Raw genomic sequence first — 22,392 nt, 5'->3', positions numbered from 1 at the left:
CTGAGACTCAACTTTGTAGGGCTATGCCATTTCTCTAGTTGACAGTTACTCTGAAGCCTTATTCTATTTTAAGAGGTGTAAGTAACCCTACCCAACCTGTGCCCTCTTGAGCCTTCTTATCCAGGTCACTGCTATTTGATAGCTGTGACCTCTGAGTCACTGGGCCCTGTGGGCTCCTTGAGGACAAGGCCAGAGTCTGTTCTCTCTTCCACACTGACCTAGGCTCCCTGCAAGGACATGGCTGATTCCTTAAGTATTCTGGAGTAAAGATGAGCCTTCGGCAGCTCTTCCATAACCTGCTGACAGGAATAATGTCCTAGGAGAGAGACCCTGCCTCCTACAAGGCCCACTTCCCTTGCTCCCCATATTGTCTGTTTTCATGGGTGTGCCCCCTCTCCCCTCAGTCTTTGTTTAGATTTGGCCCAGTTCACGTTGACCTCTGCACAGCCCTCTGGGGCCCTCCAGCTCGTACATAGAATGTTCTCTCCCCTCTAGATGCTGGCAGGAACATGGCCCCACCACTTTCCTGCTAGAGGCCATCATCCCCAGGTCTTGTCTTGTGATGCTGGTTAGCTCCCCCAGGTTTGTTTGCCTTTATTGTTCTCATGAACTTGTGGAAGGTGGAGAGAGCATTGCTAGGGCTTCATCGTCCTGGAAATGACCTTCTGTTTGCAGAGGCCCAATGAAAAGTTTTATTTCCCTCCAGTGTGCAGAGTACTGTTTTGTTTGCAGCGAGGTCCTCTCTGAGAGAACACGTATGTGGAAGTTGCTCCCAGGGCTGCTGAGGCCTGCACCAGGGCCCAGCTCAGGGCAGGCAGAGAAGGCTTAACTGTGTTTTCTGAGAGAGGTTTACAGCCCATCTGTCACTCCTTAATAAGGGCAGGTGACCACCCTAAATCCTCTGGGTAGCAGGTGGAAAATACATAAATACCAAAGAACATTAACCAACCTGAATCCGGTTATATCTTGTTTATTGAAAATATAGTTAGCAGTTGTCATGGCAGATTTTGTTATGCATTTACCACAATTAAAAAGCTGAGGAGGTGGGGGAAGCCCAATGTAAAGCATAATAAAATAACAATAAACACAGGCCTACTACCATAGAACTGATGGGTTTTATAATTTATTTTTATTCTTAAGTTGTGTGGTATGTTTGTGTCTGTGTGTATGTGTAGGTGAGTGTCTGTTTGTCTGTCTGTCTGTCTGTATCTTTGTGTGAGTATGTGCAGGTGACTGCCAATGCCCACAGAGGGCAGAGGTATCTGTGTGTGTGCGTGCGTGCGTGCGTGTGTGTGTCTGTCTGTCTGTCTGTCTCTGTCTGTCAGTGTAAGTATGTGTAGGTGACTACTGATATCCGCAGAGGTCAGAAGCCTTGGCTTCTCTTGGTGCTGGCAGTTGTGAGCTGGCCAGCATAGGTGCTGTGAACAGAACTCAGATTTTCTGTAGGATAAGAACATGTTCTTAGCTACGGAGCCATCTCTCTAGCTCAGAATTGGTGGTTTTCAATTGTTTCCTCCTGTGCCTTTCCTTCCCGGGGTTTCGAGGTATGGGTAGAACCATGTTGATTTGGTTTGATGACAGGCCGACGCCACCGTCTTCTTGTCTTGGAGGGGCCAGCATGGCTTTCATGACACAAAGGGAAGCAGTTTCCCACTGGTCTCACTCCCTTTGTACCTCTGAGGCCCACACAGGCAGAAGCCTGGTTCATGATTGTGCAGCTCCTCGGGCGGGACACAGCCAGTACCTGGAATGGAACCTTTTTGCATTTGAGGCCAGGATTCTCTCCATGTTTCTGCTTTGTGCAATTTCCGTAGTCACTGTTCTAAGATAGGGGCTTTGGACAAAACACCCGAGGGGACCTTGAAGATTGGGCCTCCTCTCAAACACAGAAACCCTGCTTCTTCGCCCCCCCCCCCCCCCCGTAATCCCTCAGTGAAGGCCCTCCTGCCTAGCTGGTTCTAGCCATAGCTGTGGTCCCTTTACTTATTAAGCTGTTCTTCTCATGGTGAGGTGTCTAGCCTCTGGGTTCCTTTGTAAGGTGGCGGGTGTATTCTTGTGGGTTATCTTAGTGGCAAGGGGAATTTTATTTCTTTCTTACCTGCTACAGTAACAGGCTCTACTTGTGTTGCCCAACACCCTGAGACTGTGGTGTCATCCTCTTGTATTGGGTCAGGTATCATCCGATGTAACCTGCCCTATCAGGTGCTTCCTTAGGAAGAGTTGGGTCAGTCTTCCCATTCTGTCCACTGAAGCTGATTGACTGAAGCAGCTCCTTCTGTCCAAATCCACTTCCTTCTCCAGCCTTTCTCAGTAAGCACCCGCCTGCCTTGTTATGAAATCTATTCAGAAATGGAACAGTGTTAAATCAACTAATAGTTTAATATCTTATTAGCCTGTGTTAATTATATATAAGGATTCCATTCAAAATGGAAATGTCAGTTCAGTATTTTAATATCTTATTAGCCTGTATATATAATAATATATAATGGATTTCATTATGATATTCTTATACATGTTTATAATATCTCCTTACCACTCCCGTTAATCCACTTCTTCCTCCCACCTATCCCCTCCTCTGCTTGTCTGCCTTTTCCTGACCCAGTAAATTCCATTAGTATCATTTGCATGAATGTGTGTTTACGGGAGCATGAGCACCTTATCAGTAGTCACACCACTGTAGAAATGTCTCTCTCCACTATGTCAGATGTTATTCATCTACACAGTAAATAAATATTTGAGGACAAATGGAGTGATCTTGGTTCCCTCAGGGCTGATCTTTGAATAGGAAGTTTCTTAAATACATCTGACTCAAGTTTAACCTTGGTGTCCTACATAAAGGCCTTCACATGACCTTAGGAATCTCCAACACACAGATCCTCTTTGTGACTGTGTGGAAAAGGAGAGGGCAGAGAGCTTTATGCTGTGTTGACTTTGTGACTGTCACGTGCTCTGGGGAATGTTGAACAGGTCCTATAGGCAACTTCCTTTACATCTCAGAGGGCCACCCACCCAGCTCTTTCAGAGTCTGGGGAACTCTGTCCTCACCAGAGTCCTCTGCTGCTCCAGCTCCAGGCCTAGGAGCCCAATGTGTTTCTCTGATTTGTGGGATTCAGTTTTGAAATAGAAAACTCACCTTGTATGTTACAGTGGGACCCTCCCTCCTTCTGTCGTTTGCTCATGGAACCTGGGCCCCTGTGCGCAGCCTTAAACTGATGAGGTGTGGTCCCATCCCTAAATACCCAAGGACTGTTTCCTTTAGTGTTGACAAACTCCTCAGGAAGTGAAGTCCTTGGAGAAATACAAGGCATCATGGGGACTGGGCAAGAGGATACCTTAATATACAGACTAAGTCATGCCCTCCAGCCTCTCCAGCCCCTCAGATCACCTGACCCAAAGTTTACACGCTTCTCTGCGGCTTGAGACTCTGCAGGTGGGAGCCAGGAAGCAGAGGCTTGCTGAAATTCGAGAATACCCTGGATATCTTTCCTCTTTGGAGTCACCCTTGTGTAAATGTCTCTTCCAGTGGATTGAAGTAAAACAATAAGGGGAGTCCCAGAGGGCCCCTCCTTCCTTAGTAAACACTGAGGACCTGTTTTGAACACCAGAGTAGGAGGAGTCAGAAGGAGCTACATAGGTACTGTACTTCGGGAGTGCCACAGACCTCTTGCTAGCAAGAGGCTTGAGGTACCTCACAAAGGCCACAAAGGTAAGTATCCTCGGAGGTCAGCTATAGGATGAGCCGCTTGTCAGTGAGGAGATCCAGTAAGACTCTGTTAGAGAGTGGCCTCTGGCCTGTTTGGTGTGATTTCCGCATCATAAAATGGGTCTCAAGAGATCCAGTGAGAGAGGGAGCTGCAGAGCCCCAGACTAGAGGGGAGATTTTTTTTTTTTTTTTAGGAAAGGCTGGGAGGGAGTGTAAAGGGCATGTGCAGGTGCTTGGGTGGGAAAGGGAGGCAGCTTCAGACTGTGAAACCTGTTCCTGGGACTGTTCTGGGTCAGAGAACAATGTATGTGTGTGTATGCAACGGGACCCTCTCCAGAGAAGTGTGGCTACCTCAAAACCTTTGATCTTGCCCTTGTTGGAAGGCTTTAGGGACCTGGAAAGTTGGGGTGGTAGCTACATCACAGATCACCTTCCTGTCTCAGACTCCGCATTGATTATCGCTGCTCCCGACATTCATTCTCCCAGGCCCCAGGACTCAGCTTCTCCAATGCTTTGTCTGTTATTGCCAGTTATTTACCAAACCTCTGTCTTTGGTAGATTGTTTGGTATTTCTTTTTGAGGTAAAGCTTACCTAAATGTGAAAGCTACCATTTGAGCTGTTTTGAAGTATATACTTGCCCCATGGCACTGGGTGAGTTGTGTAAGCATCCCCACTGCCCAGCTCCACAGTTTTCATCACCCCAAACAAACCTTTGCAGCTGTTGGGCAATGTCTCGCATGCCTCCCTCCCCTGCCCCCAGCCCCTGCTAACCTCTGCTCTACTTTCTGTCCATGAATTTGCCGATTCCGCAAACCTCATGTAGATAAGATCGTGGCCTTCCCTTTGGCTTATTTCACTTAGCTTGGTGTTTTGTACATTCATTCATATTACCTACGTTGTGGTATTTTCCTGATTTCTTTTGAAAGGCTGAATGTTGATCTGGGATGTGTGTGTGTGTGTGTGTGTGTGTGTACAGATATATGTGTACACACAGCCTGCTTAATCAACCATCTGGTGATGGGAATTTGGGATTTTAAAGCATGGTTCATTGAGGCTTTGTGTCACTAGCAGCCTGCTTATTCATTCATCTGGTGATGGGAATTTGGGATTTTAAAGCATGGTGCATTGAGGCTTTGTGTCACTAGCAGCATGGCCTCCCATCGCTACCTGGACTCAAGTCTTCTTCCCTGGGTGGCAGCACTGACCGACCACTCAAGGTCCATAAGCTTTGACTTCAGACTGACTTTTGGCTACTTGTGCTTTCTTGAGTGAGACAGGAACAGAGTATGTCCTGTTCTTTGGACTGATGGCAGTAACCACCTCATGCAGTAAAGACAGGCCATGATGATGATCAGCACATGTGTAACTGTATAGTCTAGGGCCAGATAGGCTGTAGGTACTCACCTGACACCAACTTAAGAACATTGAAACTAAGGCATGGAGAGATGGCTCAGCACTGGCTGCTCTTCCAGATAACCCAGGTTTGCTTACCAGCACTCATATGATGGCTTGCAACTGTCTGTGACTCCAGTTCTAGGGGATCTAACACCCTCTTATGGCCTCCAAGGGCTCCAGGCATGCATGCATACAGGCAAAACACTCATACATGTAAAATAAAAATAAGCAATTTTTTAAAACAATCATGTCTCAGCAGGCGGTAGTGGTGTGTGCCATTAATCCCAGCCCCCAGGAGGCAAAGGTAGGCAGATCTCTGAGTTCAAGGTTGACTTGGTCTACAGGACTAGTTCCAGGCCAGTCAGAGCTACATAGAGAAACCCTGCCTTGAAAAGCTAAAACAAACAAAGCTTCATGACTCAGGGCTGGAGAGATGGCTCAGTGGTTAAGAACACTGACTGTTCTTAAGGAGGTCCTGAGTTCAGTGCCCTGCAACCACATGGTGGTTCACAACCATCTGTAATGGGATCTGATGCCCTCATCTGGTGTGTCTGAAGAGACTTGTAGTGTATTCACATATGTAAAATAAATAAATAAATAAGTCTTTTTTTAAAATCACGACTCAGCTGGTTTCTCTGAATATCATCCTTCTCTCTTCTATCCTCTTTAACTTTGTTAGCTTGTTCCTGATTTATTTATTGATAGTGTTAGACCTAAGTGGGGAGTTGCTTCTTCTTATCTCTGTCCCTACCTTTTGAAGGCCAGCTTAGACTTTTACCATCCCCCTAAGGTCCTTGTCACTGTCTCTTCCACCACTCCTTTGGTATGTTTTTTTCTTGTGTTTGTGTTTCAAGTATCAAAACCAGGGCTAAGTTTTTCTTAGTTGTCCTTCCTCTAGGTAGGAAAGAATTCTTGTACTTCACTACAAGGGCTTTCTCCAGTCGCTTACTCAGTCTTCATGTTACAAGTCTCACCAGTGTTCTGTTGTGTACTGTCAGCCACCTAAAGCATCATCAGGTAGGGCAAGCACCTGGTCCTGGAACACCTCTCCTGAACCCACTCTCAGGACCCTGTAAAAGAACTGACAGACTTTTTATAATGCAAAAAGAAATAGGTAGGTATTTCCTTCTTGATGTTGGACTTTCCAAAGGCAAATGTTGAATATGTTCTAAGAAACTCACTTTTAAAAGCAATCAAGGGTATAAATATGGATCCATAATTAAATGTGTTCCTGTAATGGAGGGGATATTGCTTTTAGTGATAGATGCATACATGTTTTCAAAAATAATCCAACTTAAATAAGTTACATGAAAGAGAAAAATGTTAAGATACTGCACAGAAAACGTTAGAGCCTGAAAAGGTGGTCTGGAAGATGCCCCAGAGCCAGGCATGGTGGTGTATTTCTTAAGTCCCAGAAGTCTACTAGGGAGACTAGACAGGAGGATTTAGGCCAGCCTGGGCTATGTAGCAAGATCCTCTTTGATAGATTGGTAGTTGGATGGATGGATAGATAGATAGATAGGCAAGTCTAAGCAATTCCTCAAGTAATTTAGTTTGTCGTTTGGCTTATCTATGTATGCAGTTAGTGAATATTGAGACTATTATGAACAGATATTTGAACCAATCCCACATTTGTCCCTAAAAATTCATCTTTTTAAGTTGATGTACTATGTTTGGGATAGTCTGTTGGGGGCGTTGCATATATGATAGCTGTGACCTATAGCCACTGTTATGGCCTTACTCTTACTGGATAAAAATAGTAGCACATTACATTTGATTTTAAATGTGTTGTGTATTCAGTTCTTCCTCTGAGAACTGTAGGAGGGATTGGCAGAAAGTCTGAGTACAGGAGTACTCAACTTGACTCCAATATTTCACAAAACAAGTTTCTAAAAAGACATCTCCGCTTGTGTTGTAGTTACATCCTGGTTCTTCCTCCCAGCCCCATGCTCCCAGAAATAAGACTCAGACTCAAGATATATTCACAAATACCTTAGCCATATAGCTAGGCTCCACCCTGACTAGATCATAACTAAAGTAACCCAATTATTTTAACCCACATTTTGCCCTATGGCTGGTTGGTTACCTGTGCTCAGGTACCCTGCATCCAGCTTCTCACAGGTGTCACTCCTATCTCTGGTTCTGTCCTCAAATTCTTTTTCCTCCCAGATGTCCTGCCTCTATTTCTTGCCTAAGCCATAGGCCATAGGCTTTTTAATTGACAGCTGATACATCCGTACAATACGCAAGATACTCATGGAAATTAACTTGGTAGTCCACTGGATCAGTCACTTTAATGAAAATGAAAACCCCATTGGTCTAAGGTATTTTTAAAGTTGGTTGACTAGAAAAGCCCCAAAGTGCTTCTCTGTGGAGACACTTGTATTTTTGTGCAGAGGATCCCAGAATCATCTAAGTAGTCTCCTGAGTTAATGAGATGGGCCACAGATGTGCAGTCCCATGGCATGGGGTCTGGTCAGCAGCCCTTGCCTCCCCTCACCCTGGCAACTCCCGTCTGTTTGATAATCAGTACTTCCTTCTCTAGAGGACAGCCCCAGTGTTCTTTGGTTCCTAGGCTATGGCTTAAACAAATCTAGCTTTAGGTAGCTTGCCAGCCCGGGTTAAGGAGCACGGCTCCAATGACTCTGGAATGGCAGACTGAAAGAGCAGCAAATGGCCTGGCTGCCCCACTCTTGTTCCTCCTGGGGCCTGAGCTCTGCCCAGCTAGTACAGGACAAAAGGGGCACTTTCAGCCTTGTAAATAGCTTCTTGTGTCAGGGGAGGAGGTGGGGCAGGGAATGGCAGCACCATGCCAGCTTGGCTTGCTGCATTAAGGAAAGATGTCAGGACTTCTCAATTTGCTCTGTCGGGCAAGCGTACAATTTGTGTGGGTTTGTTTGAGGTCTGCATTCCTGGTGGAACATTCCATCAAACTGCTGTTACTGGGCTTAATAGAAGCTCGAGGAACGTCAGGAGGAGAAAAATATCTAGATCTCCAGGAGAGAATAAAATGCTACTGTAAGTAAAAGAATATTACTTTGCACAACTTGAAGAGTCGTGTGTGTGTGTGTGGTGTGTGTGTGTGTGCGCGCGCACGTGCGTCCATCTTCCTGTGTCCTTAGGGAGAACAGTGCCCTTGTGGATCACCTCTGACTCTGAGCTAATTTTTTGTTTTATAATGCAAACACAGTGGTAAGAAGTGAACCTTTGTGTACAGTAGGCACTGAGTCCATATGTGCAGAGGCCAGGGAGACAGGATCATTTATGTAAGATATCGAGAGTTCAGGTTTGGGTCTCCTAACACCAAGCAGTATTACTAGTGCAGTTCATGTGCAGCTATCTGCGTATCCGTTCTCAGTGAGCAGGTCAGGGTAATAGCCAAGAGGAAGAGTGGTTCATGTAAACTGGGTTTAGGGTCAGGTTAGTGTCTTGCTCTGACAAACATCTCTGAGAAGCCGTTTCTGTTTCTGCCTCTGATTTTCCTCGTGGTCACTGTGATGTTCCAGGGAGATGAAGGATGTGAAAACTCCCTGAAGCAGTGAGTCAGTCATTGGTGATTCTGTTTGAGCTTGGGCAGAGGGTCCCAGCATTCCTGGGTTTTGATGGTCATGCTATCGCTCGAGTTTGCACCGATCTTCCTTGTTTCCTGCACCCGTGCATACCCAGGGGCACCCTCTGATCTTGTTCTTTGCTTGTTCTTCTTCACTGCTGCTACTTTCCCATCATCCTGTGGTTTCTGACTCTAGTGTTAGAGGATTTCAGACAGGCCAGCTGAGAAAACACTTTTTTAAAATGTCTGTGTTTGTTAGTATTTTTGTATGCTGCATGTATGTGGGTGCCAGATACATAACATACATACAACAGGCCAGAGGAAGGTGAAATCCTCAGGATCTGGAGATACATGTGGTTCTGAGCTGCCCAGAGTGGCTGCTGGGAACTGAACTTTGGTCCTCTAGAAGAGCAGCAAGTGCTGAGCCATCTCTCCAGCCCCCTAGACACATTCTGTAAGAAGGGGAGGAAGGCTGCCCAGAAGCAGCTGTAGCAGAAGGAGCAACTGGCTGCCGGCAAGCCTGTATGTTCCACACCGAGACACACGTCTTCCTAAGACTTTAAGCCAACTGAATCATGTTATTAGCAGATGACAGTGTGATGTATGTGCCTGAGCTGTAAGCTCTGCCAGATGTACATATGGAAATTTGCTTTTGAAAAAAAAATCCCAGAAAATTTCCAACAGAACACCATTGACTGAAGAACGCATGTGTCTCTTAGTTTTAACAACTTAGTAGCAAGGGCCCAAAGACCTTTCAGGACTTGATCTTAAGTATGATCTATCTTCAGACAGAACACAAAATGGCTGTTTACAGTGACTCATTTTGTTTGACTCATAGCCCACTTCTATTTTTTAAGTATCTGATTAGCTTTTCCTTAACACCATTCAAGTAGAAGAAAAAAAGATTTATAAGGGGATCACTGTTAAATAATTGTTCTTGACATGACTAAATACTGCCTTCTCTTCGTACATTGGTTCCGGTGTAAGTCTTACCAAGTTACACAGGAGAGTTGTTCTGCAGATTGGTACCTGGCTCCTAGCATGGATTAAATGGCTATCACTTGTCCTTATCACCCACTAAACGTAAGGATTTCACGGGATTTAAATGCTTAGTGTTACAGATTAGCATCTAATAACATGTTCTTGCATGTATGCTATAAATATATGATTCTCAGACAGTTTTAAAAACAGTTTTCTTCCTAGCCTTATTAAACTTTCTTTGCATAATGCACTCTATATCTTAGCTGCCACTGCTTAAAATAGATAAGTTAATCCCCTGTGTGTGACTGTTTAGGTGGTTTGACAGTCTCGCCCAAGGGTGTAATTCTGCTGTAGTCAGCTCCTATAAGTCCACACACTCTAGATGCTGTGGAAATGACTCCCCGGATACTGAAGAAAGAAGGGGCCATAGTATGTGTGCAAGGGTGGATAATGCCTCTTCAGACTCAGAATGACGAAGGACAGCAAAGACAAGTGGAACAGAATGATCGGAGGCCAAGGCAAATTTGCATGTTAGATCTGAAGATGGTACGCATGCCAAGTTGTAATACTATTTACAAAGTCTCAGTGGCCGGTGCCAATAAGACCTGAGCCTGATTTTATTTGCTTATCCTTGAAAGTCTCAGCATAGGCTTCTGTTTCTCAAAAGGACCATTCCTGATGCTTAATAGGCTTGCTCATTTCATTTCATTCCTCATTGGGTGGTTAACCCGTTGAAAAGATGGCTTGATCATTAGCACAGTGCTTGGTACATCCTAGGCACTGAGATATACAGAATGATAGGAAGAGCTCAGTGCCTAGGAATACACCTAGAGCAAATACGCTCTGAGTGTATTTTGGTATCTTACTCTCCAAGTTGTCTTGTGGTGGTTAGATATCTCACCTGATATATCCTAGCCTTCATTTCAGTGGTTGAAAAAAAAAAACTATCCATTGTTTCTTCTTATTGGGAAGCTGAGCAAAATGAAAACAGTGTCTGTTTGAAGAACTGCCCCTGGCAGCAACACTCACTGATGCTGGTCCCTGCCCATGGGTGGAGCGGTGGGGTGACTCTACTCTCAGCTGCTCATTGGCCCATCCTCCACCCTCTGTTCCCCTAAGAAGTCAAGTATGGATTTTGTCTGCTAGTTACCTTTAGCCCAGTGGGCAGCAGTGTAGGACTCGCATGTGACTAACGCCCTGAAAGACCTTGGCAGGCCTGGTAAGCACCCGTTGAGCTGCCCCAGCCCCCACCCAACCCCCCCCATCCTCACTGCCCTTTTCTGATTCTGCTGTGGTGTGTCACCTAGCAGTCAGCTGTCGGTGGCACAGATGGTGAGTGCTTTTGTAGGCACGAGCACTTTCTTTCTAGAATTAAAATCTGAAGAGACTTGCTTATCTGTTCTTTATCTGTTAGGGTTGTTAACTTTGTGATTCTGTGTGTATGTGTGTGTGTGTATGCATCCACACTCACACGCATGTATGTATGCTTACTCTTAATTAGAGCCATGGCACAAGTTTGAACAAGTTGAGTGAATCTATCATTAGTTGGGTCCTGTCATATTGTTGGTTAGAAAAAGCAGCTTGCTATTCTGATATTCTTTGGGGGGGGGGGAATTGTATAATAGTATAAATTTGACCTAAAAGGATGATTTCTATATTTCAAAAGAATACTTTCAATCTTGCGACCTAGCTTTCAAAGGAATGGATGTATGGTGTCTGAGCTTGGAGTAGCAGGGCAAGTGCTTATTGCATTGCTGTGGAGTTTAGCGCAGTCTCTGGGCTCTTTCCTCTTTCTTCCTTTGCTGTGAGCAAGCCTTGAGGGCAATTATTCATTAATAAGCTCGTAAATTAGAAGTGATATTACTCTTTCTCTAGTGCATGGTTAATTATTTTAGGCTAGTCTATATAAATTGCTTATAAGATGCAATTTAGGGCTTTGAAATATATTAATATTTACCTAGCTTTCTTCTGTGTATCTTGCTTTCTCATTTGGATCTGTAAACTATAGGTAAGCATTTTTATTATCATGGTAACCTCGTGTTCTGAGCCCAGGACTAAGGAGAGAGCTGTGGTAGGGAAATGATCACAGTGTGTAACATTGATTGAACAATTTCCTGTGTGGTACCATCCTCGGCTGTTGATGGGGATCCTGAGTAGGACTGGAAGCTCCCTGGAGTGGGTACTGTCTTCATTTCCATGTACAGAGACACAGACCAGCGTTCAGCCAGGCAAAGTAAGCTCTTCAGACTGCCAGTAAGGCATAAAGGCAGACCCTGGTTCCAGAGTGTGGTCTTCAATACTGCCTTCTTACAAATGCAATTCCATGACCCCTCTCTACACTTCTGACATTTGTTTTAAATTCTCTGAATGCACACCAATTTACTTTTTTCATTTTAGGTATGGTATCTTGGGGAATATAAAAGAAAGTAATCTAATTAGGACAGCCAATCATGGGATCTCCTGACATGTATAGCCACTCCTGTTGGGAAGCTGAGAGACATGTTGAAATTTAGGCTGGTCTGTTTTACCAGTTGGGAAACTTGTTCTGGAGCCTTGGCAAATGCAGCAGCTGATGGCCCTTAGGTGGTTTGGGCTTGTTCATGCTTCTGCACTCGCATTACCCCTGTTAGCCTTGAGAATGAGGGTTGAGTGTGTTCGATTAGGTGGGAGAGGACAAAGGTGTAATTTCTTTTTCTGAACATAGGAGTATCTTAATGGCAAGAATTCTTTGAGTAAAATCTTCTTAATGTGGTTAATAAAAAAATTGTTTTACACACTATAATGGAGAAATGGAACAAAACTAAATGATTAAAAACTAAACGATTAAAATGTTATCAGAAAAATGAAAGTTTTCTGAGGGGGAAAGACCTGGCCCATTTGACTGGAGGTTAATGTCTTGATTGTTCAGCAAGCTATAGTACTAGTGAGTGGCCTGAGTGAATTCTAGAGACGTGCCCTGCCCCCTGAATGAACATGGCACCTTTCTCTTCTAACAGAATTCTGCCTAGAGAACCACCAACACAGAACCATGGAAGTCCATGAATTGTTCCGGTATTTTCGAATGCCAGAGCTGATTGACATCCGGCAGTACGTGCGTACCCTTCCAACCAACACCCTTATGGGGTTCGGAGCTTTTGCAGCACTCACCACCTTCTGGTATGCCACCAGGCCTAAGGCCCTGAAGCCACCATGTGACCTCTCCATGCAGTCTGTGGAAGTATCGGTAAGTGCCCCGCCCACCTGTCTTGTGGGCTTTCTCTTCATGTTTCCCAATTAGTTTAACCTCATTGATTGGTTTTTGAGAACAGTTTATAAAGAGAAGTTGTTGTTGGTAGGTACTAAACACATAGATGCCAAATCACAGGGCACAGAGACAGGTAAGCTGGGATAAGTTTGGTGTTTCTTCACAGTTACACTGAAGCTAGCTCCTGAAATCACGCTGAGCTTCCCGTGTAGGGATAAAACATTCCACCAGGAGAAAGAGACAACATGGAACCTGGCCCAGCAGGGAAGACTCACCAGATGTTGCAGGGAATATTTTTTGTGGCACGTGGGATCTGTAGAACTCTTTTTCACACTGTTGAAATCAGATAAACACTGAGACAATTTTACTGGACAGTATAGAAGAGTTCTGATTTCTCTCTTTACTTATAATAGGTTTATATCTGAGTTTCAGAACTCAGAGATCTTATGAAAAAACTTGCTTTGCTTTTTAAAAACTGAAATACAAAATTTTAAGTTTAAACGTACTCGAAGTCTGGGAACCCAGTAGTTCTAGACACGTTGTTACACTAAGCATTGTTCTGTGGGGCTCTGTTGGCCAGAAAGACAAATCCCACTCACATTTCCTAAGCTGTGCTGACACCCGGCAAACAGTCTGGGGCTATCTGTCAGGGCGAGCACTGTTGTGCTGTTCCCACTTAGAAAGCAAGTGAGTACCACTTGCTGGTGACCTGCCATTTGGTCCTGCTCCTCCCAGCTCACTGTCTCCATCCTGTCGGCTTTACATAGATGCTAAGATGGAGGAGTCCACACTCTGGTTCAGATGCTGCTCATGCCCGTCCACTCTGTCTCCTAGCTCTGGTTTTTATAGCACCAACACAGGGCTTCTGTATAAGTTACATCTTAAAGTTTTCTATGACCATTCAGGGTGGTCGAGAGGATGTGGCTAGACCTACTGTGGACCTGTCAGGAAAGGCACTACAGCTCTGGCAAGTGATTGTACTGAGGATGGCTTAATCAGGCTCTATTTCAAGAGCCCTGTCCCTGAATGTGTGGTTGCAGCTCACCTGTGAGCCTTGGCCAACCTCTCCCTTGGGCCAGAAAGAACACCCACTTGTTGCAGATTGCTGCTTCTGCTGCTCAGTTACTGTGAACAGACATTAAAAAAAAAAAAAAAGACTTTGTGAGTTTCGTTTTAAACTACTTTTATACTTGATATACAAGGTCTCTTATTTTCTTCACCTGTCCTTGCTAAGTTTGAGTTGCCTTCTGCCAGTGATACAGGAAATGGCTTTTTAGAGGGAACCAGCTTCATAGGTTTCTGAGGAATACTGGCTTTTGTCTGACCATAAGTTTGAAGAAATGGAGCTTCCTCTGAACCTGACAAGGAGGACCTGGAAGATAGAGACTTGACAGGCCTGATATCTCTTCTAACCTCCACACTTTATATCTGAAAAACATAAATAATGTCCTTGTCTAGCACTGCTTAGAAGACATCCATCTGCCTGGCTTGTGATGTGTTCAGTGTTGGTTGGTTGTGTTAAAACAAGGGCTCTGGGGAGGAGAGTGGATTACTATGTAAAGGAAGGTTAGGTTTCTCCAGGTAAATCTGAAGGATCAGTGCTTGGAGCCTTGGGACTCAGGTGGAGGCTCTTTTGAAAATGAAGCTGAGATAGGAGAATCACAAGTCTGAGGGCAGCCTGGGCTACAAAGTGAGATCCTGTCAAAACAAAACAAGAAACAAAGAAAGATAAGTGATGGCTAGATTCTCAGGATGTAGATTGAAGAACGTAAGAATCCAGAGGCTGGGTATGTAGGACAGCAGAGGAAATCATAGAGTTGAGAAATGCCAGTGCTTCTGTCTGTCGGTCCTGAACCTACCCTTGACCCAGATTGGACACAGATATGGCTGGAGGGAAAGTTGGCCCACCTGTGAGGCTCAAAGGATTGGGGACATAACCTGCTGCAAAGTGTAGATGAGAAAGGTCTGTGGGAATCCCTGATTATTGCAGTAGGCAGTGGAAAGAAGAGAGGTGTGGCGTCAGTCCTGAGTGCATTGCCTGTCAAGATAGGTTAGGGAGCCTGTGACTACCACTAGGCATAAAGCACTTCAGTGGAAACTCGGGTTTGTTTTTTCTCCAGTTACTGAAATGAATAAATTGGAACAAATACAATTTTATGCTTATAGGTCTTTAGCCTTTCTAAAAACAGTTTTTAGACTATCAGAACTTACAGTGGAATTTGCTTCTGGTGACTGAACTACAGGCCATAGCAGATTCATTGTCTCAGCTTGCTTGATGTGGGTTCAGGTTTGATTCAAAGCTGCTCTTAGCAGAGCTGCCTCCTTAATTTGAATGACTTAGCTCCACAATAAATGATACAAAATTCAGGATGCATGCTGGCTGGTCACCCCCATACAGGAGGGGTCAAAACTTATACATTCATACATCGGGCTGTGTGTGGCTAGTGACTCTTCTTAGTATGTTAATTGCATGTTCCAGAAAGTCTCATGCAGAGGGTGTCGCTTTTCCTGTAGTCCCCCCCTCCACCCACTGAATCTAGTTGTCAGACTTACATTCATTCAGCCAGTACTTAATATATAATACCAGGGCAGGACAGGCTTCTATCTGTGTGAAGTCTGTCCAGTGAGAGGAAATGCTCAGGGTCCTTCTGTCTGTGGCAGAGGTCAAGTGCCATTGTTAAAGTAAGAGCTCCTGTACACGCTGCAGCAAGGACCCATTGACCTGTTCCATGCTTAGACATATCTGTGGAACATGTTACTCAGTGAGATTTCTCTATGTGGTTGGTGGGAGCGTTCTTCCACATACTCAATCTTTGCCCACTTATAAACTAACATAAGCAATCTCTTCAGCACAAGAGAGCAGGTCATTGACTTGTATATTTTTATAAAAAATACTTACACCATACTTGTAGCAATAAAACAAGTCCAGACCTGTGAAGGTAATGATGGCAAAATTCCAAAGACTGGCCATGCCCGTTTCAACTGGAAAGCCTGTGACAAGCTCTGAGCCAGGGAGCTCTGGTTGAGATGGACAGCATCAAATACTGCTGAGAGGCAGACAGCTAGGATCCCACGAGAGTGGAAGCTGCTATGGAACAAGATGGGGGTTAGATGGTGGTGTGTCTGGCTATCTCTGACACAAGCCTGAAGGTCTGCAGAAATGTCAGAGCCACTCAGTTGTAAGATGAGGACAAGTGGTTTTTAACAGAAGGAGAAGGAGCAGTTGTGTCCTGAGCGAAGTGGAGTGGCATTAGGAACCATGGTAGCATGTGATTATTTCTGCAGCTGTTTATAAATATGACATAATAAATTCTGCTCTGCAGTCATTTGTAGACGTAAACTAATTCTCACCTCTGTGGAGTGATGGGACAGAGAGCAGTTAGTCGACATGTGTGGAGCTGGAGGCTTCGGGAGGACACGAGGCTTCAGAAGAAGCCCTCGGTACGAAGAGACTCTGGCTTTCTCTGTCATTGTCTGCGAGCCCTGTTCTCAGGCCACCACTTTCATTGACCTAACAGTTTCTCACTGCAGGGTCCTGCTCACAGTTTCCCATGGCCTGTTCTTTCCTGGTCTTGATTGCAAAATAGTTGTACAAGTGATCAAGTACAGATGAGCCAAGGTTTGCTCCCACACCAGCCCAGAGAATTAGTGAACACATTTTCCTGAAGGGCGTTTCGGCATCTGGGAGCGTCTTCAGCAGGCAGTCTTCACGAGATAGTAGGGGTAAGAGGGAAAGGAAGCTTACTTAGGGTGCTTCTGATCACAGAGATGCTTCTGGAAGTATGTAGGCGTTGGTATTTTCATGCCTTTAGGTAACTTTAGCACCTTTCTCAAAACTTAACAGGCTTCTTAATAAAGTATGAAAACCTTTCTGAATCCTGTTTTCTCATACCCATCCAACCTGAGTTTAAGGTGTTTGTACAAGCAGTCTGCTGACTTCAGAATACACACAGCTGAGGCTGGGGCTTTGACTTAGGAGGGAGGAGGAAAGGGCTGGCTGGTAATGAAGAGTGGGCTGGGGGCTCTGTGGGTGAAGGCAGAGATGCCTGGGAACTCAGGGAAGATCTCCTGGTCTTCACATCAACACTAGGCTGCAGAGGAATTAGGCTTAGGAAAGAAAGCAGTTGATTATTAGTGTTAAAAAAAAAAAACACTACATGTGGGGCTGGAAAGATGGCCCAGTGGTTAAGAGTACTTGCTGTTCTTACAGAGGATTGGGTTCCAGTTCCCAGCAACCATATGCTAGCTCACAGCCACGTGTAGATACACTCATACACATAAAAATAAATAAATAAACCCAAAATAACAATTTATATAAAATATGTGAATTTATGTATGTATATATTATATGTATGTGTATATATTGTATGTATGTATATATATTATATGTATGTATATATATATAGTATGTATGTATGTATGTATGTATCCCTGCATATGGCAATGTTGGTGAGTTCTCCATAGCCAAAAAAAGTGAGTTAATTCTATAGGAATATGATAAGCCGTGTCTGAAACCATGTTATTTTGCACGAATGATGCCACCTGTTATAGGCTTCATTAGACAAGAGACATATGTACATTAAAGTGACGGAAATAATTTCTATAATTTTTAAGTTATAAAATAGCACCCACCACCACCACCAACGGGGCTAACAGGTGCCAAATGAAAAAGTGACAGTTGTCACCACTCTGTGCTTGCTGACAAATATTCCTAGAGTACACCAGCATCTGAGTAGTGGAGTCACATGGGGTAGGACTTGGTGCTGTGGTCCCGTTTGGCCAGGCAGAGGAGAAGCTGAGTGCCTTGTGTGCTCTGCATGGCCAGACAGAGTTCTTCTTTTGCCAGAGCAGTGTGTGCTGAGTATTCTTATGGTGATACCTGTTCATGTGCTATCTCCACCTCCAATTTCTCCTAAACAGATCCTCTGACTGGGATAGTGGGTCACACAGGAAATTAGCAAGTGGGGAATTAACTGGGTCTGAAAAGCATCAAGGGCTTTGAGGATTATCGGGTGGTGTTTGTCTGGACCCTGTCTGCTCAAGCATGAAGGGAATGACATGGCTAAGTCTAGAGGAGCCTGCTTGGAGAACCCTATACTAGGCTAGCTGGATCCGATGCCTTGCTTCACGGCCTTGCGAACAGGAAGGGAGAAGAGAGGGCTTTAGGAAGCCCGACCTTACTGAGAGGTAGCAGGCTGTGAGAGACTTCATCCGTACTCCCTCAGCTAGTGGAAATCCAGCAGTGACTGTGGGTGACACTTCTGACCTGTATTTCCTCTAGGACTAAAGATTAAGGGTTGTTTTCTAGTTAAACAGTAAGCATGACCCTGGCCCTGCAGCCTCTGTCCCTCACTTGGTGAGATAGTTTAGGGATGTTGTTTAAAAACTTGGTCCATTATCGGTCAGAGGTCACTGGAGTGTGGACCTTAAGAGGCCTCACGAGTGTCATGACCTGGTGTTGCTGAAAAGCAGTTTTAATCCTGAAAAGAAATGGGGCAGGCTGGGCAGGAAAGCCACATGTCAAGTAGCAAATGTCAGGTGTAATCTTCTCTGAGAGAGAAGACCCCAGGGAAGACAGAGGAGGCACCACCTTACACAGCCAGGACTGTGCTCCCGTGCACTGCCGTTCTTCTGGGATGGATCGAGCATTAACTTCCAAGCCTTTGGTAGTCTCCTGAGAAGTTACTTGGGTCCCCCATCTTCCTTTCTTTCTCTCTTCCCTCTGGTTTCCCTCTCTCCCTAGGTTGCTCTTTATTTATGGTCCTGTAGATACATACCTGTTTTATAGCTCTAGATGAGTGAACTACAATGCAAAAGTGGAGCTTTTCTACTAATAAGAAATCCTCAGAGACATAATGTGCTATACTCTACATATCAGAATAACTCATTACCTTGGGGTGACTTTGTCATCCTTGTCAAACACTGGCGAGAGCTCTAGTCTCCAGAACCCCCAAGACATAGTTGTTCCCTGCTTTCCTGACCCTGCCTTCCCTCATTCCTGCCCTCAGGGGGAATATGAGCATTTGCTCTAATTTAGCGCAATTCAACCACAACTCTATCTACCAAGTCAGTGTGTGGGAAGACTGAGCGCAAAGGGACCTTATCCCCCTGTGGATGCTGGAAGGTTTCCTGGTAACAAAGGCCTTGGCTGTACTGCTTTAGATTCACTGTCTTTTGTTTTTAAACTTGAAAAGCCATATCCACATTGAGGCCGAACCATAATTCCCCCACTTTCCAGTCTTGATTGATTAGGCTTTGCATAATTAGCCCATTCTTGAGCATAGCCCAGTTCCTACTCCACCTTCTTTCTGCAGGTTCTGTTAGAAGGGCCACACTTAAGACATTTCCCATTTCAGTAGCACCCTTCCTAGAAATATCTACGTCGACTTGGATAATCCTGCCATTAAAGGCTCTGTGTTCTAGCACATATGGGCTCGGGTGTTAGCCTCAGAGTGCCGTCCTTCTTGCCGTAGGTTTGTATAACTGAGGTGAAGCATGCCCAGTGCTTACAGGTAGCATTTCTACTCTGTAAGAAAGGGAACACTTCTGCCTATCAAAGATGACAATCTTTTTAGGAGAGTCTGATCATCCATAGAATGAGTTTTAAAACTCAGTGCTTCCTGTTGTCCCCCTGCCCCATTTCACTGTCCTCTTCTCCAGATCGTAGCCCTTCCCTTACAACTGAAGGGCTTGTGAGGCCTTTTGCCAAACCTCACCTGCACTTTATACTCCATGTCTCTTCTTTGACATCTCCTTATTGCTCCATTATCAAGCCTTTGCTAATTAGTTTAATTGCTAACAATTAAAATAATATAAACACCTTACCCTTGGGTTGTGTTGTCAAGATGATAGCCTTATTAGCACAGTCAACTTCTTCAGATTTGCTTTGGTGGTTTTACCTCCATCTTTCCCAAGTCGTGAAGACTAAGTAACACTGAAAGCTTAAACCAAGTTAGAGTTATCTAGCCACAGGTTTGTTATTCAGTGACCCGCTAAAACAATGGATTTCCATCTTCTTAATGCTGTGACCCTCTAATGCAATACCCCCAAATAAAATTATTTCATTGCTACTTCATAACTGTCATTTTGCTACTGTTCTGGATCGTATGTAAATATATGATGACATGCCACCCCTGTGAAAAGGTCGTTTGACCCCCCCAAAGGAATCACAACCCGAAGGTTGAGAACCCCTGCTCTAGAATAGTTTTTGGGGAGTTGTCAAGTAGACAGGGTTCCTCTGACTGGATGGGCATGCTCGTCACTAGCTAGCTAAACACTCTGTTTCTCAGACTTCCCCTGGACTCGATCTGTGATTCCATGCTTTGATTCTTTCCCTTCCTTGTTAAATGGCAGATCTCATGTCACTCATGGCTCTTGCCCTCTCCCCACATAAATCCTTTTCTCTCTTGTCCCTTCCCCCTGTGTTTCCTAACACAGTTTATACTTGTGGTGGGTTTCTTTCTGTAGTGCTAGCCTGGTCTTCACCACTCCCCTGCTTGGGACTTCTCAGACTGTAGGGCTGGGCTTGGGTTCCCTGACCAGCCAGCTTGTTGAAACCCTGATGGCTAATCACACCCTCTGAGTTTTGGGTTCAGCCTTCATCATCCTTTTCCCAACAAATGTCAGTTGCTCCCCAAGTCTATATTTTGTACACCTGGGCTCTGAGATGTAAGAAATATTAAATGAGTCTTTTCTATGAAATACTATAAAACTTTTTATCTTTTTCCACCTTTTAAGACTTTTATGCAAATTTCTTAATCACCTCCTCAACCTGATAAAACCTTTGTTTACACAGAGGCCTCTTGCTACACTCCAGGAATTTTATGACCAGACTAGCTAATCAAATAAGGCTATGAGGTTGCCTCCCACCAATGGGGAAAGGACGCCACTACCAAGTGCACATCCTGTCTCTGTGCTCCCCCTTAGGAGTGTGGCCACTTGACCAAGAGTGAACTTTGCCTGTCTAGATAGATACTTCAGTTGGAATGGCAGTCTTTTTCTTTAAGACCCAGAACTTATTTCTAACAAAGACAAACCTGTTAAACCTGCCCCTCAGGGTCCACATCTACTCTTGTGTGTCCTTGTCTTTCCTTCTATTGTTTTGATTCTCTAGGGTTCCTTGGGGGCTCTCTGGTCACTCAGGGACAAGATGTATTAGTTATTTCTGCACTGCAGTGGCTACAACATCTGACACAGCTGATGAAGGGAAGAAATTCAAATGGCTTCACAGTCTCCAAAGCTTGCCTTCACCAAGCGGGGAAGGCAATGGAGGGCATTCAGTTCACTATGCTGAAGAAGCTATTTGTGTTCCCACAGACAGGAAGCAGAGAGCCAGCCAGAAACCGGGAACCAGATACACCTTAAAACACTTACACCTGGTCATCCATATCTGTCTACTAGTTACCACCTTTTAAAGGTTCTACCCCTCTCTTTGTGTGACTAACTGGAGAGCCCATCGTCAAAGCTTGAGTCTGTGAGGTAACAGTCCATATTCAAACCACTGCATTCTACCCCTGGACCTCCGAAGGCTAATGACCATCTCATAACAGAAAATACATCTAATCCAATTTAGAGAGTCCCACAGCCCACAGTTTGGTCACTGTCCAAAAATCCACACCCAGAGTCTTCGCTGAGACCCATGCAGTCTTTTAGCTATGAGGTCCTAGGAAATACAGAATCTGTGCACTTCCAGTATACAAGAATACAGAGTCAATGCCCCCACTCTGAAAGTGAGGGATGGTGACATAGTGGGGGGCTGGGGGTAGGCCCAAAGCCAACCCGGAAAACATCAAATCCCGTAGCTGCAGTGGGAAGCCCTTCTCTTACACATGTGCCTTGCACAGCCTCCATCCTGGGATGGCTGTCTTCTGTGCTTAACGCTTTCCTTGGCAACCATCTTGTCATCTCTAATATCCTGAAACTCTATTGCAACTTAGTCTTTACCTTCATAGCTTCATCAACAGACCTTGGGGGCTCCTTGCAGCAACTCTGACCCTTTCGAACCTTGGCTGCAGTGGTCTCTTTGTTCCATGGTGAAAGAACCTGGAAAATTATTCCTTATGGAGCTGTGTGCAGGTAAAACACCTAGGGAAACTTTCTTTTATTGTTCCCAACAGCCTTCCAAAATGGCAGCACTGGCTGGGGCACAGGCATTGAAAACACGAGGCTTTGTTCGGAACACTTCTGATTCAAACCACAGCAGGGGTCTCAGGCTCCTGTGCCCTGGTTACATCCTCCCAACTGCTCCACTGAGAGCTGAGAGCTGCTCTGAGGAACGAGATCTCATCACTGCTTTTAAAGAGACAATATTGTACTGAGAGATGCCGTGAATGGTTCCACGTCACTATGGTACTCTTGAGCAGAGTATCATGAGGACCTCCCTGTGGGTAGCATGCACAGCCAGACTGCTTGCCCTTCACTTGGTGGGGAAAATGGGTTGGCTCAGGGGCAAGAGGTAGTAGTTTATAGCACATGACCCTTCTGGTCTCCTCCTACCCTCCCTGTCCCCCCCCCCCCCC

General features: G+C 44.9%; 1 protein-coding gene across 2 annotated transcripts in view; it reads left to right on the top strand.

The window, feature by feature from the left end:
- Window positions 1–22,392, top strand: part of Acsl1 (acyl-CoA synthetase long chain family member 1) — a 63,605-nt gene that overhangs the window by 8,854 nt on the left and 32,359 nt on the right. For both annotated transcript variants that reach the window (XM_028757719.1, XM_028757718.1), the window contains exon 2: window positions 12,627–12,853. In XM_028757719.1, coding sequence (XP_028613552.1) covers window positions 12,659–12,853 — 195 coding nt within the window. In that variant the 5' untranslated portion in view covers window positions 12,627–12,658. The remainder of the gene's footprint in view (window positions 1–12,626; window positions 12,854–22,392) is intronic.

The sequence above is a fragment of the Grammomys surdaster genome, unplaced genomic scaffold (assembly GCF_004785775.1).
Source record: "Grammomys surdaster isolate TR1022 unplaced genomic scaffold, NIH_TR_1.0 126178, whole genome shotgun sequence".
Classification (NCBI taxonomy): Eukaryota; Metazoa; Chordata; class Mammalia; order Rodentia; family Muridae; genus Grammomys; species Grammomys surdaster.
Note: the sequence above shows the minus strand (reverse complement) of the source record. Positions and strands in the feature narration are given on the sequence as shown.